At 54.3% G+C, this 18302-nt stretch overlaps 1 protein-coding gene across 3 annotated transcripts; it reads left to right on the plus strand.

Annotated features, from left to right (window-relative positions):
• The first annotated feature begins 589 nt into the window (after positions 1–589).
• Positions 590–15349, plus strand: GPN1 (GPN-loop GTPase 1). Of its 3 annotated transcripts, XM_040348001.1 has the most exons (14): positions 590–722; positions 1251–1344; positions 2511–2550; positions 5214–5280; positions 5481–5518; positions 6869–6947; positions 7151–7245; positions 7596–7641; positions 9247–9393; positions 9470–9552; positions 11220–11259; positions 11359–11449; positions 11627–11725; positions 15028–15349. In XM_040348001.1, the coding sequence occupies exons 1-14, from the start codon at positions 633–635 to the stop codon at positions 15111–15113; spliced, it is 1095 nt and encodes a 364-aa protein (XP_040203935.1). In that variant the 5' UTR covers positions 590–632; the 3' UTR covers positions 15114–15349. The 3 variants fall into 3 exon arrangements, with proteins under 3 accessions (XP_040203935.1, XP_040203936.1, XP_040203938.1); XM_040348002.1 differs by lacking the exons at positions 590–722; positions 1251–1344 and adding an exon at positions 1458–1505; XM_040348004.1 differs by lacking the exons at positions 590–722; positions 1251–1344 and adding an exon at positions 2180–2224.
• The last annotated feature ends 2953 nt before the right edge of the window (positions 15350–18302 follow it).

Below are 18302 nucleotides of genomic sequence, written 5' to 3' on the forward strand. Positions count from 1 at the left end.
GGCGGTTGTAGTCCCTCTAGGGGTCAGTGACAGGTAATGCTGGGAGTTGTAGTCCCTCTAGGGGGCAGTGACGGGACATGCTGGGAGTTATAGTCCCTCTAGGGGCAGTGACGGGACATGCTGGGAGTTGTAGTCCCTCTAGGGGGTCAGTGACAGGACATGCTGGGAGTTGTAGTTCCTCTAGAGGCAGTGACAGGACATGCTGGGAGTTGTAGTTCCTCTAGGGGCAGTGACAGGACATGCTGGGAGTTGTAGTCCCTCTAGGGGGTCAGTGACAGGTAATGCTGGGAGTTGTAGTCCCTCTAGGGGTCAGTGACAGGTAATGCCGGGAGTTGTAGTCCCTCTAGGGGGGGGTCAGTGAATGAACATGCTGGGAGTTGTAGTCCCTCTAGGGGGTCAGTGCATTGACACGCTGGGAGTTGTAGTCCCCCTGGGACTCCCGCGCCTCTCTCTAATCGCTCATCTCTAGCTACAGATCTTATAAAGCCCGCCCACACTCCCCTCCCTCCACCCATGACAGAGCGCAGAGCCCCGCCCAATGACCATGCGGGTCTCCTCCCTGCTTGTCAGCTCTGTCCGCTGTGAATAAAGCTGTGTGAAGGCGGAAGTGCGGGGTGAAGTGGAGTAGTAAGATGGCGGAGGGTGGAGGAGAGGATAGCGGCTCCCCGCTATGTATGATCGTACTGGGGATGGCGGGCTCCGGGAAAACAACCTTCACCCAGGTAGGTAGGTGTGTGGGGGGAGGAGAGGATGGTGTCCCCCTCTCTCCTGTACTCATCTTCTCTATGAGGTCAGGTTCACTTCATACACATCCTCGCCAGGGAGGACACGTGACAGATGAGATATCCCCGCCCCTGCGTGTGTGAGGTCTGAGGAGTCCCCGCCCCCGCGTGTGTGAGGTCTGAGGAGTCCCCGCCCCCTGCGTGTGTGAGGTCTGAGGAGTCCCCGCCCCCTGCGTGTGTGAGGTCTGAGGAGTCCCCGCCCCCTGCGTGTGTGAGGTCTGAGGAGTCCCGCCCCCTGCGTGTGTGAGGTCTGAGGAGTCCCCGCCTCCACGTGTGTGAGGTCTGAGGACGCAAGTGGGTCGGCCAATCAGGGGAGAGCCACATGTTTGGGGGCGGGGCAGAATGTACCACTAGTTTATTGGTTCAGATACCAGGACCAGTCCATAAACTCCTCCATTAAAGAATGGAGCGATGTGATTGGCTGGGATGAGATATGTATTCCTATGTCTGCTTTTTCTTCTCCTACAGAGACTTACCTCCTATCTACATGGGAAGGGCTCCGCCCCCTACACCATCAACCTGGACCCCGCCGTCCACGAGATCCCCTTCCCTGCCAATATAGGTATGTACTATAATCCCCTCCCCTGCTTAAACCATCAACCTGGACCATGCTGTCCACGAGAGCCCCTTTGCCAACAAAGGTATGTACTATAATCCCCTCCCCTGCTTAAACCTTCAACCTGGACCCCGCTGTCCACGAGATCCCCTTCCCTGCCAACATAGGTATGTACTACAATCCCCTCCCCTGCTTTAACGATCAACCTGGACCCCGCTGTCCACGAGAGCCCCTTTGCCAACATAGGTATGTACTACAATCCCCTCCCCCGCTTAAACCATCAACCTGGACCATGCTGTCCACGAGAGCCCCTTTGCCAACAAAGGTATGTACTATAATCCCCTCCCCTGCTTAAACCTTCAACCTGGACCCCGCTGTCCACGAGATCCCCTTCCCTGCCAACATAGGTATGTACTACAATCCCCTCCCCTGCTTTAACGATCAACCTGGACCCCGCTGTCCACGAGAGCCCCTTTGCCAACATAGGTATGTACTACAATCCCCTCCCCGCTTAAACCATCAACCTGGACCCCGCTGTCCACGATAGCCCCTTTGCCAACAAAGGTATGTACTATAATCCCCTCCCCTGCTTAAACCTTCAACCTGGACCCCGCTGTCCACGAGATCCCCTTCCCTGCCAACATAGGTATGTACTACAATCCCCTCCCCTGCTTTAACGATCAACCTGGACCCCGCTGTCCACGAGAGCCCCTTTGCCAACATAGGTATGTACTACAATCCCCTCCCCCGCTTAAACCATCAACCTGGACCCCGCTGTCCACGATAGCCCCTTTGCCAACAAAGGTATGTACTATAATCCCCTCCCCTGCTTAAACCTTCAACCTGGACCCCGCTGTCCACGAGATCCCCTTCCCTGCCAACATAGGTATGTACTACAATCCCCTCCCCTGCTTTAACGATCAACCTGGACCCCGCTGTCCACGAGAGCCCCTTTGCCAACATAGGTATGTACTACAGTCCCCTCCCCCGCTTAAACCATCAACCTGGACCCCTTTCCCCCACCAACATAGGAATGTACTACAATACCCACCCCCCCTACACCATGAACCTGGACCCTGCCATCCATGAGATCCCCTCCCCCGCCAACATAGAGTATGTACTATATTCCCCCCCCCCCCCCAAACTAACATGATCTGTGTGTCTCTCTGCAGATATTCGGGACACTGTGAACTACAAAGAGGTGATGAAGCAGTATCCTTCCCACAGAGATACCTAGACATGGGGGGAGGGGCATCCATTGTGGATATGTGACACGGCACAGAGGGGGGTTGTCTATGGGGGCGGGGGGCTCGAGTCCTGTGGGAACGACGGTGCTGTACTTCTTCTACAGCAGGAACGCCGTTCCATTAACAGGACTGGCCTCAACCATGGGAGAGAGGGCAGGGCCGATCCTGGGTGGGTGCACGGGGCGCACCGCACCCAGGCGCTCCGAGCTGAGGCAGAGTGGTGGAGGTGTCCAATGACCCTCTACTGATAGACGGCTCAGAACACCTTTCCAGCCGCAGACACTTGCCTCTTGCCCCACCAGGGCAAGCCCAATCAGTGCCAATGGGGGTCAGTCCGCCTCCCGGGTGCCACACATTGGAGAAGGGGGGGCACGCCCGTCTTCCCCCCCCCCCCCCCTTCCTCCCTCAGTCCTCCTCCACCAACAGCACCTGTAACCAGTTCCCGCCTCCTAGAGTCCAGTGATAGGCGGAACAGTGGCGGCGTGTATTGTAGGAGGCGGAACCTTGTTACAGGGGCTGCTGGGGGAGGAGGACTGAGGGAGGGGAAGACAGGCGTGCCCCCCCTTCTCCAATGTGTGGCACCCGGAAGGCGGACTGACCCCCGTTGTCACTGAGTGGGGCTTGCCCTGGTGTGGGCACTGATTGGGGCTTTCCCTGGGGAGGACACTGATTGGGGCTTTCCCTGGGGAGGACACTGATTGGGGCTTTCCCTGGGGAGGACACTGATTGGGGCTTTCCCTGGGGAGGACACTGATTGGGGCTTTCCCTGGGGAGGACACTGATTGGGGCTTGCCCTGGGGAGGACACTGATTGGGGCTTGCCCTGGTGCCGGGCCACTGATTGGGGCTTGCCCTGGTGTGGGGACACTGATTGGGGCTTGCCCTGGTGTGGGGACACTGATTGGGGCTTGCCCTGGTGCCGGGCCACTGATTGGGGCTTGCCCTGGTGTGGGGACACTGATTGGGGCTTGCCCTGGTGTGGGGACACTGATTGGGGCTTGCCCTGGTGTGGGGACACTGATTGGGGCTTGCCCTGGTGCCGGGACACTGATTGGGGCTTGCCCTGGTGTGGGGGACACTGATGGGGCTTGCCGCCCTGGTGTGGGGGACACTGATGGGGCTTGCCGCCCTGGTGTGGGGGACACTGATGGGGCTTGCCGCCCTGGTGTGGGGGACACTGATGGGGCTTGCCGCCCTGGTGTGGGGGACACTGATGGGGCTTGCCGCCCTGGTGTGGGGGACACTGATTGGGGCTTGCCGCCCTGGTGTGGGGACACTGATGGGGCTTGCCGCCCTGGTGTGGGGACACTGATGGGGCTTGCCGCCCTGGTGTGGGGACACTGATGGGGCTTGCCGCCCTGGTGTGGGGGACACTGATTGGGGCTTGCCGCCCTGGTGTGGGGACACTGATGGGGCTTGCCGCCCTGGTGTGGGGACACTGATGGGGCTTGCCGCCCTGGTGTGGGGACACTGATGGGGCTTGCCGCCCTGGTGTGGGACACTGATGGGGCTTGCCGCCCTGGTGTGGGGACACTGATGGGGCTTGCCGCCCTGGTGTGGGGACACTGATGGGGCTTGCCGCCCTGGTGTGGGGACACTGATGGGGCTTGCCGCCCTGGTGTGGGGACACTGATGGGGCTTGCCGCCCTGGTGTGGGGACACTGATGGGGCTTGCCGCCCTGGTGTGGGGACACTGATGGGGCTTGCCGCCCTGGTGTGGGGACACTGATGGGGCTTGCCGCCCTGGTGTGGGACACTGATGGGGCTTGCCGCCCTGGTGTGGGACACTGATGGGGCTTGCCGCCCTGGTGTGGGACACTGATGGGGCTTGCCGCCCTGGTGTGGGGACACTGATGGGGCTTGCCGCCCTGGTGTGGGGACACTGATGGGGCTTGCCGCCCTGGTGTGGGGACACTGATGGGGCTTGCCGCCCTGGTGTGGGGACACTGATGGGGCTCGCCGCCCTGGTGTGGGGACACTGATGGGGCTTGCCGCCCTGGTGTGGGGACACTGATGGGGCTTGCCGCCCTGGTGTGGGGACACTGATGGGGCTTGCCGCCCTGGTGTGGGACACTGATGGGGCTTGCCGCCCTGGTGTGGGACACTGATGGGGCTTGCCGCCCTGGTGTGGGACACTGATGGGGCTTGCCGCCCTGGTGTGGGACACTGATGGGGCTTGCCGCCCTCGTGGGGGGACGGTGATCAGGCTGCATTTGATGGGCACTGAGGAGTGAGCAGCCCGGGACCTGGGCCCCACTTTGCACAATCAACACAGGCAGCCTGAGGACATAGTGGTGTGTGTTTACACACGTTTTTATTTTTTGAGGTGGGGGCGGGAATCTTGGGTGAGTTCCCCCCCCCCCCAGGGCCTGACCCCTGGGCGGGGGGTTATAAGGTCACGGGGAGGGTGTCTATGGGGACATGGGCATAGTGGAGAGGTGTTGTCTGTGGGGACTTTGGGCACCGGGGGGGGGGGTTGTCTATAGGGACATAAGTACAAGGGGGGGGGGGTCTATTGGCACAGAATGGGGGGTCATTATAGGGATGGGGGGTTGTCTATGGGCACAGAGGGGGTCTCCATTCTATGAGTTGCTCGGTCTGTGTTTGGTTTCCTGAGCTCCTTCCACAGATACGGACTTGGACCTAATGGCGGAATTGTCACGGCCCTCAACCTCTTTGCAACGCGTTTCGATCAGGTGAGTGTGTGTGTGTGTCTCGCCCCCCCCTCACACCTTGGCTCTTCTTCCTGTTTCATCAGCTGCAATGTCGCCTTTCCTCAGGGGCCCATTAGCTGTCACCTATGTTCATGTTTTCTTTTCTTTTTTTTCATTGGAGCAACATTTCTTCAATGTGATTGGTTTTCTGGAGTCACATGGTAATGGTGATCTTGTTCTAGGTGGTGAAGTTCATCGAGAAGAGGCAGGAGAACATTCGGTGAGTGTCATGGCACCAGCTCTTGGCTCTACCATCTAACTAATGGAAGTTCAACCAGGGGCTGGTACTTGAGTCAGGAGGGCTGGTCGGGGGCTGGTACCTGAGGCAGGAGGGCTGGTCGGGGGCTGGTACCTGAGGCAGGAGGGCTGGTCGGGGGCTGGTACCTGAGGCAGGCGGGCTGGTCGGGGCCTGGTTCCTGAGGCAGGAGGGCTGGTCGGGGGCTGGTACCTGAGGCAGGAGGGCTGGTCGGGGGCTGGTACCTGAGGCAGGCGGGCTGGTCGGGGGCTGGTACCTGAGGCAGGCGGGCTGGTCGGGGGCTGGTACCTGAGGCAGGAGGGCTGGTCGGGGGCTGGTACCTGAGGCAGGAGGGCTGGTCGGGGGCTGGTACCTGAGGCAGGAGGGCTGGTACCTGAGGCAGGAGGGCTGGTCGGGGGCTGGTACCTGAGGCAGGCGGGCTGGTCGGGGGCTGGTACCTGAGGCAGGCGGACTGGTCGGGGGCTGGCATCTGAGGCGGGCTGGCACCTGAGGCAGGCGGGCTGGTCGGGGGCTGGCAGCTGAGGCAGGCGGGCTGGTCGGGGGCTGGCAGCTGAGGCAGGCGGGCTGGTCGGGGGGCTGGCAGCTGAGTCAGGCGGGCTGGTCGGGGGGCTGGCAGCTGGTCGGGGGGCTGGCAGCTGAGTCAGGCGGGCTGGTCGGGGGGCTGGCAGCTGAGTCAGGCGGGCTGGTCGGGGGCTGGCAGCTGAGTCAGGCGGGCTGGTCGGGGGCTGGCAGCTGAGTCAGGCGGGCTGGTCGGGGGCTGGCATCTGAGCCAGGCGGACTGGTCGGGGGCTGGCAGCTGAGTCAGGCGGACTGGTCGGGGGCTGGCAGCTGAGTCAGGCGGACTGGTCGGGGGCTGGTAACTGCGGCAGGCAGGCTGCTCATGGGTTGGAATTCTCAACCTATCTCCAGTGATGTCCACCGTTGAAAATCTTTTTGGTTGCTAGATGGCGCTTCTCTCCAGGGTTGAATAACACCCACTATCATCTGACCTCCTTTCTGAGGATCCATGGTGTCATACACTCCCCCTGGGGGCTCCCGGCCAGTAGGTGCAGCACTAAAGACTCCTCACCCTGCTGGAGGAAGGAAAGTCATAACCGGAATGTCATAAGACCGGCTGCAAAAAAATGTATAAAGATTTGTGGAGGGGAAGGGGGTTGGTCAGTCAGGATCTGGGCATATTGGCTCCCGTTTGGCAGGCAGAATAGACTTGAAAATGTGATAATGATTTGCTCCTCCCATGTGCCCGCCCCAGCAGAGCTGCTGCCGTTTCCTGTTATTCACACCAATAGACTGTCTCTTCTCTTTATTCTGTAGGTATGTTGTAATCGACACCCCGGGGCAGATCGAAGTCTTCACATGGTCGGCCTCCGGGGCCATTATTACAGAAGCCTTGGTGAGTTCCCAGGAGGGGCCCCTCCTATTGCGGGTCCTTGTTCTACTTTATGCAATGCAGTCAGGGAAGGCCAGAGGTCATGTTTAAACGGCCCCCGGCCTGTACCATTGTCTGCAATGAGCAGATCTTTGGGAATCCTTGTGATCCGGGTCAGGTGATCTGATATCTGCTCTGTTATTGGTAAATGTTGTGCTCTTCCCCAGGCCTCCACCTTCCCCTCTGTGGTGGTGTATGTGATAGATACGTCCCGCAGCGTCAACCCCGTCACCTTCATGTCCAACATGCTCTACGCCTGCAGGTGAGTGTAATGATGGGGGCGCTGTCGTGGCGCAAGATAGGGGGTACACACTGGCGGAGGGAAGGAGGGGGTTACACGGTGTGATGGCGGAGAAAAGGGAGGGGTTACACGGTGTGATGGCGGAGGAAAGGGAGGGGTTATACAGTGCCGAGTAAAGGGGGGGGTTACACGGTGTGATGGCTGAGAGAAGGGAGGTTACATGGTGTGGAGGGAAGGGGGGGTTACACGGTGGGATGGCGGGGGGGAGGGAGGGGGGGGGTTACACGGTGTGATGGTGGTGCGGAGGGAAAGGGGGGGTGCGCATGTCTGATACTACCTGTACATATCTGATGTGTCGTCTTCTCTTCCAGCATCATGTATAAGACTAAACTTCCCTTCATTGTTGTCATGAACAAGGTGAGTAATACATGTCTAGTGGTGGGGATGGGCATCAGGCACTACAATGGAGGGTCTTTGGGATAGGTTCCTGTGTATTTATTCTCTCTAGTGGTGGGGATGGGCATCGGGCACCACAATGGAGGGTCCTTTGGATGGGCATCAGGCACTACAATGGAGGGTCCTTGGGATGGGTTCCTGTATATTTATCATCTCTGGTGGTGGGGATGGGCATAATGCACTACAATGAAGGGTCCTGGGTATGGGCATCGGGCACTACAATGGAGGGTCCTTGGGATGGGTTCCTGTATATTTATCATCTCTGGTAGTGGGATTGGGCATCAGGTAGTACAATGGAGGGTCCTTAGGATGAACTCGAAATAGGGTCTTGTGTATTTATCATCTCTGGTAGTGGGAATGTGCATCAGTTAGTACAATGGAGGGTTTTTGGGATGGGTTCCTTTGTATTTATCCTGTCTAGTAGTAGGGATGGGCATCAGGCACTACAATGAAGGGTCCTTGAAATAGGGTCTTGTGTATTTACCACCTCTGGTGGTGGGGATGGGCATCAGGCACTACAATGGAGGGTCCTTGGGACGGGTTCCTGTGTATTTATCCTTTCTAGTGGTGGGGATGGGAATCTGGCACTACAATGGAGGGTCTTTGGAATGGGTTCCTGTATATTTATCATCTCTAGTAGTGGGAATGGGCATCAGGTAGTACAATGGAGGATCCTCAGAAGAGGGTCTTGTGTATTGATCATCTCTGGTGGTGGGGATGGGCATCAGGCACTACAATGGAGGGTCCTTGGGATGGGCATCAGGCACTACAATGGAGGGTCCTTGGGATGGGTTCCTGTGTATTTATCATCTCTGGTAGTGGGGATGGGCATCGGGTAGTACAATGGAGGGTCCTAGGGATGGGCATCAAGCAGTACAATGGAGGATCCTTGAAATAGGGTCCTGTGTATTTATCATCTTTGGTGGTGGGGATGGGCATCAGGCACTACAATGGAGGATCCTTGGGCATCAGGCAATACAATGGAGGGTCTTTGGAATGGGTTCCTGTATATTTATCATCTCTGGTAGTGGGAATGGGCATCGGGTAGTACAATGGAGGGTCTTTGGGATGGAGGGTCCTCAGAATAGGGCCTTGTGTATTTCTCATCTCTGGTGGTGGGGATGGGCATAATGCACTACAATGAAGGGTCCTAGGGATGGGCATCAAGCAGTCCAAAGGAGGGTCCTCAGAATAGGGTCTTGTGTATTTCTCATTTCTGGTGGTGGGGATGGGCATATGCACTACAATGAAGGGTCCTAGGTATGGGCATCAAGCAGTACAATGGAGGGTCCTCAGAATAGGGTCTTGTGTGTTTCTCATCTCTAGTATCTCTAGTGGTGGGGATGAGCATCAGGGCACTAAAGGGTAATGGAGGGTCTTTGGGATGGGCATCGGGCACTAAAATGGAGGGTCTTTGGAATGGGTTCCTGTGTATTTATCCTCTCTGGTAGTGGGAATGGGCATCATGTAGTACAATAGAGGGTCCTTAGGATGAACTCTTGTGTATTTATCGCCTCTTGTGGTGAGGATGGGATTCAGGCAGTAATAATCTACCTTTTTCTGTAGACAGACATAATCGATCACAGCTTTGCGGTGGAGTGGATGCAGGACTTCGAGACGTTCCAGGACGCTCTGAATCAGGAGACCTCCTACGTCAGTAACTTGACGCGATCCATGAGCCTGGTCCTGGAAGAGTTCTATAACGCATTGCGGGTAAGGTGCTTAGTGAATGTGCGCCATGTTTGTGTGAGTGGTCGGGCACGGTGCTGACGGTCTCGGCTCTCCTCAGGTGGTTGGCGTGTCATCAATGACCGGAGCCGGGATGGATGAATTTTTCGTCAAGCTTTCAGAGGCAGCCGAAGAATATGAGAAGTGAGTGATGAGAGGTGGCCGGTACATGGGCCCCTTTGGGTATGGGGGACGTGGTGGGCCTCTTCTACATACAAGGCCCACCACTGAGTTCTGGAAGCTTTCAATGAGAGGTTGTTGGGGTTTTTTTTTTTACTTGAATATTTGGTATATCTAGACAAAATAATTTTTCGTTCTTGTTCTCTGAGGGACAAAAGTCATAAACTTTTCAAGTTCTACTTCTGCCTACAGCAGGATCCAGAAAGTGGAACATAAAAATATTGTAGACTAGTCCAGGATAACCCTTCCTCCTCCAGTCCAGGATAACCCCCTCCTCCTCCAGTCCAGGATAACCCCCTCCTCCTCCAGTCCAGGATAACCCCCTCCTCCTCCAGTCCAGGATAACCCCCTCCTCCTCCAGTCCAGGATAACCCCCTCCTCCTCCAGTCCAGGATAACCCCCTCCTCCTCCAGTCCAGGATAACCCCTCCTACTCCCAGCATGGCCTGATCCACCTGATTGGCAGATCTCCATTTGGCCTTCTCAAGTCTTTTGGATCGAGATGTCCTTCCCCCGGTTTTGTAGCAGAATGTGGGGGTTTACCTTATAACCTTTTCACTGTTCCCAAAATAAAAGGGGGGTCTCTGCCTCATCTTGTATTTCAAAGCTCTAAGGCAGTCTTTCTCTACCTTTTTTACCCCAGAGCCGGGGTCCACAAACTTTACAAAGGGCCATTTTACTGTCCTTTAAAACTTTAGGGGGCCAGACTAAGGCCAGTGGGAGTAGAAAACGTTGTTGGCTGGTGCTAAAAAAAAAAATTGGGGGGGCGCAAACGAAAAAAAAAAAAAACATCAAGCGCAGCCGCTGTGCCCCATCAAGTGCAGCCGCCAGTGTGTGCCCCATCAAGTGCAGCTGCCAGTGTGTGCCCCATCAAGTGCAGCTGCCAGTGTGTGCCCCATAAATTGCCGCCAGTGTGTGCCCCATAAATTGCCGCCAGTGTGTGCCCCATAAATTGCCGCCAGTGTGTGCCCCATCAAGTGCAGCCGCCAGTGTGTGCCCCATCAAGTGCAGCCGCCAGTGTGTGCCCCATAAATTGCCGCCAGTGTGTGCCCCATCAAGTGCAGCCACCAGTGTGTGCCCCATCAAGTGCAGCCACCAGTGTGTGCCCCGTAAATTGCCACCGCCGGTGTGTGCCCCGTAAATTTCCGCCGCCAGTGTGTGCCCCTTTAAGTATAGCCGCTGTGCCCATCAATTGCCGCCAGTGTTTTCCCCATCAAGCACAGCCGCCAGTGTGTCGCCCATCAATTGCCACCATTGTGTGCCCCATCAATTGCCGCCAGTGTGCCCCACCCGCCTGGCACTTGCCTGTCTCAGGTCACGGCGCTGTCCTCCACGCTGCGGATCCTCGATGTCTTCTCCCGTCTTCTGCTATGATTGCACACCTAATAGGCATCCAATCGCAGCACCTGTCGCTTCAACCAGACCCGCACCTGTGTGGCACCTGATTGGCTGAGAGGCGGGTCAGTGTTAGGGAAGCAATTTATTCGCGATTTACAAAGCCAGTGCTCAGTCCTGCTGTAGGTGGCAGTATAACACAACAGTCTCTGACTTCCTGTGTCCTTCAATAGGCTGCAAGGATTGTTCTGCCTTCCGCCATTCTGCTGTAACCTTTAACTGTCTGTTCGTTCTCAGAGAGTACCGTCCGGAGTACGAACGTCTGCGCAGAGATGCGGTAAGTTTAATTTCTCGTGTGGCCCTGCAGATGGGGGAGGGGCCTGTGGGTACACCTTGTAATCATGATCTCCTGATTTGTGTGTTTTCCCATTATCAGGAGGAAGAGAAGAGGAAGGAACAGCAGGAGCAGATGAACAGGCTCCATAGAGATATGGGCTCCGTGGATCTGGACCCCACGCAGTCCACAGGTAACAAACGGTGGTGGGAGGAGGTCTTTATCGGTTTTTATGTAGGGTGATGTGTGGACATCTGGTGGCGCTATCTTGACAGGTCCCCTTTGTAAAGAGTCTGCTGTGATTGGGTGGGGGAGGGGGTAGAAGGTTGTCTTGTAGAAATCTCCCATCATACACCCTTTATGTTTGTAGAGGAGGCAGTGGAAGGTCCATCAGATCTCATCATGACCCGCGGGAATATGGAAGAGGAGGAGGCGGAGGACAGTGACACCGATGACATCGACCACTCCGGTGAGACTTTGCCCCTGATTGGGACACGTGTGTGTGTGTGTGTGTGTGTGTGTGTGTGTCGCACAAAAACATTGTCCGTTCTGAGCTCAGTAAGGATATGCGAGATCTCTGATAATATAGGATGGCTTGGGGGGCCTCTCCAGTCCCTTCCCCTTTTAACCTTTTGGGAATTTAGGCGCTTTAGTTTCTCTTCCATTCATGGACGGACACAGCAGCCTTTGACCTTAGGGTTATATCCGCTTCCTTCAGGAGAGTTTAGGCAGAAAAAAGCACTTTTAAGTGTTAACCCTTTCCTCAGTGCGGCTCCTCCCAGGGGGCGTGGCCCCCGGGTATAACCCACACCCTGCTCTAGCAGCCTCAGTTTTTCCTCTGCCCAACGACAGGAGAGGACAGGCACTCAGGAGTCCTGTACTCTAGAGATTTTTTTCTGGCGATTTTTTTATTTTATTTTTTTATTTTTTTTCGCTTTTTATTATTTTGTTCCCACGCCTTACCTTCCCTTTTGGAATTTAGGCACCACCTTGAAGTCCTGCCCCCCTTTGGGAATCTAGGCTTCTCCTCCCTCTTTGGCAATCTAGGCTCCTCCTCCCTCCTCTTGGGAATCTAGGCTCCTCCTTTCTCCTCTTGGGAATCTAGGCTCCTCCTTTCTCCTCTTGGGAATCTAGGCTCCTCCTTTCTCCTCTTGGGAATCTAGGCTCCTCCTTTCTCCTCTTGGGAATCTAGGCTCCTCCTTTCTCCTCTTGGGAATCTAGGCTCCTCCTTTCTCCTCTTGGGAATCTAGGCTCCTCCTTTCTCCTCTTGGGAATCTAGGCTCCTCCTTTCTCCTCTTGGGAATCTAGGCTCCTCCTTTCTCCTCTTGGGAATCTAGGCTCCTCCTTTCTCCTCTTGGGAATTTAGGCTCCTCATTTCTCTTCTTGGGAATCTAGGCTCCTCATTTCTCTTCTTGGGAATCTAGGCTCCTCCTTTCTCCTCTTGGGAATCTAGGCTCTTACTTTCTCCTCTTGGGAATCTAGGTGCCCCCTTTCTCCTCTTGGGAATCTAGGTGCCCCCTTTCTCCTCTTGGGAATTCAGGTACCTCCTTTAACTCCCTCCTCCCCATGGAGTTTAGGTGCCTCCCTCAAGCCCAAACATCCCCCCCCCCTGGGAATTTAGACTCCTCCTCTGGCTCGTTGAGGACCTTTTTCCCCTTTTTGGGAATTTAGGCACCTCTTTCATGCCTACCTTTTTGGAAGTTTAGACGCCTGGTCGCTTATGGACTTAGTCATGGGCAGGGCTGTCTTAATGAGAGGGCACACCTGAGCACTGCACTTTCCCCAAAGCAGCTGGTCCTTGAGCCCACACTGCCCCGGAATTAGGGGCCCCATGATGGCACTGAGAGTGATAGATACACAGGGGAGGCAGTTTGCCTCCTACCTACTTGATGTCTGTTTACCTGCACTGTCATCATTGTAGGGGGCCCCAGAGCATTACTTTGCCCAGGGGCCCATGATGCTATTAAGACGGCCCTGGTCATGGGGTGTAAAAGTCCAACATGGAGGAACTTAAAGTGGATGTAAACCAGTGTTAATTTCGTCGACTAAATTATTTTAGTCGACTACCTTTTTAATACCATTTTAGTCGACTAAAATAGGACTAAAACAATTGAGATGACTCAAATACGACTAAAATTAAAATGGCATTTTAGGCAAAAGACTAAAACTAAATTGAAATTTGACGTCAAAATGAACACTGGTCTGTAGTGCATGTTCATACCTCCATACCATAAATAGCAGCTCGTTTTGCACAGAGTGGCCCCGAACCTTGTCTTCTGGGGTCCCTCGGCGGCTGTCTCTGGTCCTCCCTGCAAGAACTCATCACATTCATGCGAGAGCTCACATGGTCATAGCAGGCCATAGCCGCTCACTGTATCACTCGGCCCTGCCCCTCGGCGCGCCACGTCACTGGATGTGATTGACCGCAGCGCCAGCCAATGGCTGCGCTGCTCTTAATCCATCCGCTCTAGCGAATCAGCGGCGAAGAGGATCTCTGGACCGGGCGTGGGACTTTCGACGGGTCAGGTAAGTAAAACGGGGGCTTGGGGGGGGGCATCATCGGATGTTTTTTCACTTTAATGCATAGATTGCATTAAGATGACATGTTTTTTCCTTTACAACTCCTTTAATTCTTGTACTGGGGATATTTGCTTTCGTGTTATACAAATATTGGGATTGGCGACTCCATATGGCCCCCTGTCGGTGGATACATACTCAAATGTTAGTAGACTAAAATGTCCTGGAGATTTAGTCGACTAAAATCTCCAGTACATTTTTAGTCGACTAAATACGACTAAAACAATTGCAGAAGACTAAAATGGCATTTTAGTCCTAAGACTAAGGCCCCTTTCACACTAGGCGGACTCCGTCTCAGTGAAGTCCGCCGTCTTCCGCCAGCTCAGCGGGAGATCTCTCCACAGAGCCAGCGGATGACAAGTCCCTCTCTGCTCACTGAGCGGGGAGGGGCTTGTGCAGCGCCGCTGTCTCCTATGGAGAGATCTGATGAAAAGGGACAGCATGTCCCTGTTCATTAGATCTTATCCGATTCGCCATGGATGGATGGCGACGTATCGCCATCCGTCTGATTTGGTCGGATGTCAGCAGACATGTCTCCGCGGTGCTGACATCCGACGCTCCATAGAGAAGTATGGAGCGGCCGTTCAGGTCCGCTGACAAATATGACAGGTGGACCTGAACGGTCCCGACCGCTTGAAAGGGGCCTAAAACTAAATTGAAATTTGCTGCCAAAATGAACACTGTTGTAAACCCTTGCATGTAGCCAGTGAAGTGAGCAGCCTCAGATGATACACAGAGATGAAACAAATCAAGTTTTACATGTACATCTGCTCTCTTCAGCTTTTAATACGGTTTAGAAAGTGCACGTCCTGTTAATAATAGCAAGAGCAGCCTTACGCGGAACCCGACGAACGCAAACAACGTAAAATGCGTACGCAGGGTGCGCGTAGGGTTGTGAATCGGCGTTAGTATGCAATTTGCATACTCTACGCTGACCACTACGGGAACGCCACCTAGTGGCCAGCGTAAGAATGCAGCCTACGATGCGACGGCGTAAGAGCCTTATGCCAGCCATATCTTAGGCTGCAGTCGGCGTAACGAGCTTCCTGAATACAGAAAAGTCGTTACGCCGGCGCAACTAAGCAATTGCGCTCTGAATCTACCCCAATGTTTATTTTGGAAAGCTGAGCAGCGCGGTGTCTTCCTGGATCTGTACAATGTCTGATCTTCTTCCGTATTCTCTCCCCTCTGCAGTGGCCGAGACCCAGCAAGAGGAACCGGCTTTCCACAACTTTCTGCAGCAGATGAAGAGCAAGTATCGGGAGAAGATGGAGAAGTGATGGCGGCTCGGTGTGATCAGTGAGGAGCCCCAATCGGAGGCCATATCGCACCCCTCCCCCTCTGGATCCGGCGTATGAAAGACAAAGCCAGGGCCGGTTATCAGCCTATTTTGCTGATGTGCGATTGGTCAGCCTGAGCTCTGCCAGGGACGATGGGATGTGGCTTTTATTTGCTGTGTAATAATGAACAGGACTGTTTATTTCTATACAATATAATATTCATTGTTTTGTAATAATCTCAGTGGTGTTTTGTGCGTCGGCTACAGAATGTTCTATCATTGATGGATAATCTGCGCATGTGCGGTGCGTAACGTCACTTCAGCTCCTCTCCTGATCAGCTGGCGTGATGTCAACCCACGTGTCCCGGATTGCCCGGGACTGTCCCGCAATTGACATGTCTGTCCCGGGCACCTTCATTCTGGGACAATACAATGTCCCGGAATGAAATGAAGGACACCCCCTACTAACTAATAACTACATTTCCAGAACTGGTTGCTAGGGCCGGTGATCTGCCGATTATGGTCCCGGCTATCGTGAAAGTTCCTGCGCAGGCGCAATCTGATCTGCCGATATGGTTCCGGCTAACGAGAAAGTTCCTTTGCCGACGGAAATCTCCGAACCTCGGCCGGCATCCAGGGCGATGTGGATTTCGAGGAAAGTGGCCAGTCGGCCTCACGTCCTTGCTCGGCCTCCTGGCTCTTTTTTTTTAACATCCTCCAATACACGGGGATGTTAAAGAATGAGCCTGGATGCCGGGGCGAGGTTCGGAGATTTCCGTCGGCAAGTTTGCGCCTGCGCAGTCCTTGAAGGAACTTTCCCGTTAGGGGAACCTTTAAGGACAAGTCACCGGCACTGCCTGGCGTCTTGCAACCATTGACAATTTACTCTGGCCGGGAGCGAGGCCTGCGCCTAGTGCAGCGCTGTTGTCCCCACCCACCTCGGCACCCAGCAGGGACTGGTGTGATTTTTCACTCTCCAGATAGTGACGCCACTGCTTTTACTTGGACGCATGCGGTTCATGCAGAGGGAGTGACAGCGGCACTGCATCTGGTGGCAGGCTACGGGTGGTGGGCGGCACTGCATCTGGTGGCAGGCTACGGGTGGCGGGCGGCACTGCATCTGGTGGCAGGCTACGGGTTGCAAGCGGCACTGCATCTGGTGGCATATTCCCCTGACAAATAACCCGCCACCAAATTTCCCCATCAACCCCGAGACTACATTCCCCCACCCCCCTCATCTTTTTTTGGGGTAAGGTGAGAGAGGGGGTGTGTCCCTGAATGGCAGTTTGGAAATGTGGTCACCCTAGTGTGCATTGCGCAGATCGTCTCAGGTATTTAACGATTAGCAAAGCATGGAGGGAGAATTGAATCGTCCCCATTCTGTTTCGCTCTCTGCGCATGCGCGAGACATCACCGATCACGTGACAAGCAGAAGAAAATCTGCACTATTCGTCAGAACGCCGCACTTTGCTTATCGTCGGATAATGCCTCCGATGATCTGCGCATGCGCAGTGTCGACATCACGCCAGCTGATCACGAGAGTGACGTTGCGTCATGCGCAGATCGTCGGAGGCATTTTCTGACGAGATGCACTTTTTGACAGAACATTGGAGGAGTGACCCCCTTTTTGACCACAGAGGGTACTATATTGTGGTGTTTCTCAACTCCAGTCCTCAAGCTTCCCCAACAGGTCGTGTTTTCATGATTTTCCTCAGATGAAACGGCTGGGGTAATTACTAAGGCAGTGAAACTGATCAAATCACCTGTGGAAAGCCTGAAAACATGACCTGTTGGGGCGCCTTGAGGAATGGAGTTGAGAAACACTGCTATATGGTATTTCTATAACCAAAAAGGACAGGAGCGACCCCTGCTGTACACAGTAGGTACTTTTACTCCCATTTCTCATATATAGAGAGCTGGCGTGACGTTGCGTCATGAGCAGATTGTCGGAGGCATTATCCGATGAGATGCACTATTTCAGTGGTCATCAACTCCTGTCCTCAGGGCCCACTAACAGGCCAGGTTTTATGTATTACCTTGGGGAGATGCAGACTAGAATACTGCAACCACTGAGCAGCAAATGAGATCACCTGTCATGTATTTCAGTTATCTTGCAAACCTGGCCTGTTAGTGGGCCCTGAGGACAGGAGTTGATGACCACTGTACTATTTGGCAGAACATGGGAGGAGTGACACCTATTGACCACAGAGGGTACTATATGATTTTATGTAACCAAAAAGGACAGGAACGACCCCTGCTGTACACAGTAGGTACTGCACTGTAACAAAAAAAAGGTAATCAAAGGAGCCTCAATGTTGCTGGGCGGGGAAGAGTGTAGATCAGGGATATGCAATTAGCGGACCTCCAGCTGTTGCAAAACTACAAGTCCCATCATGCCTCTGGGTGTCATGCTTGTGGCTGTCGGAGTCCTGCAATGCCTCATGGGACTTGTAGTTCTGCATCAGCTGGAGGTCCGCTAGTTGCATATCCCTGGTGTAGATGATAACACTTCCGCAGCCCAGAAACAAAGACAATCTCATCTAAATGTGTACAGACTAATGATTAGGTGTGTTCCTCCTAATCAAATGAGCATATTGGGGGGGGACCAAAGGTCCAGAAAGGATTCTTCAAAATGGAACAAACTGGTAATGGCAAAAAAAAAAAAAAAATATGATTATTGAAAACAATTCCACCAAAATATTATTCAAAAAGAGCCAATTACCACCACCACCACATGAATATAAATGTTATCGAAACACAGATGGCCACACCAAACATTCAACCCTCATTCAGACCGTACACCCGCTGGCAAGTAAGTGAAGAATATTTTTTATATTAAAGCGGTGGTTCACCCTTATTAACATCTTTTTAGCATAAAATGAGGCATAGTAGCGCGAGCTACAGTATGCCTGTCTTTATTTTTTTATCCCCGTACTCACAGTGCAATCGTAGAGACAAGATTCCGACTCCCCGCGGGGAATGGGCGTTCCTATGGAGAGGGAAGGTGATTGACGGCCGGCTCTGGCACGTCACGCTCCCCGAAGACAGCCGGAACAGGTCTCGGCTTTTCACGGCGCCTGCGCACAGACTATGCGCAGGCGCCGTGAAGCGCCAAGTCCTATTTCGGGTATTTCCGGAGAAGCGTGACGTGCCAGAGCCGGCCGTCAATCACCTTCCCTCTCCATAGGAA

The sequence above is a fragment of the Rana temporaria genome, chromosome 4 (genome assembly GCF_905171775.1).
Source record: "Rana temporaria chromosome 4, aRanTem1.1, whole genome shotgun sequence".
Taxonomy (NCBI): domain Eukaryota; kingdom Metazoa; phylum Chordata; class Amphibia; order Anura; family Ranidae; genus Rana; species Rana temporaria.

Coding starts and splice junctions, on each gene's coding strand:
- GPN1 (XM_040348001.1), top strand. CDS start 633: ATGGCGGAGGGTGGAGGAGAGGATAGCGGCTCCCCGCTATGTATGATC. Junction 723..1,250: donor GGAAAACAACCTTCACCCAG/GTAGGTAGGTGT, acceptor CTTCTCCTACAG/AGACTTACCTCCTATCTACA. Junction 11,726..15,027: donor CGATGACATCGACCACTCCG/GTGAGACTTTGC, acceptor TCCCCTCTGCAG/TGGCCGAGACCCAGCAAGAG.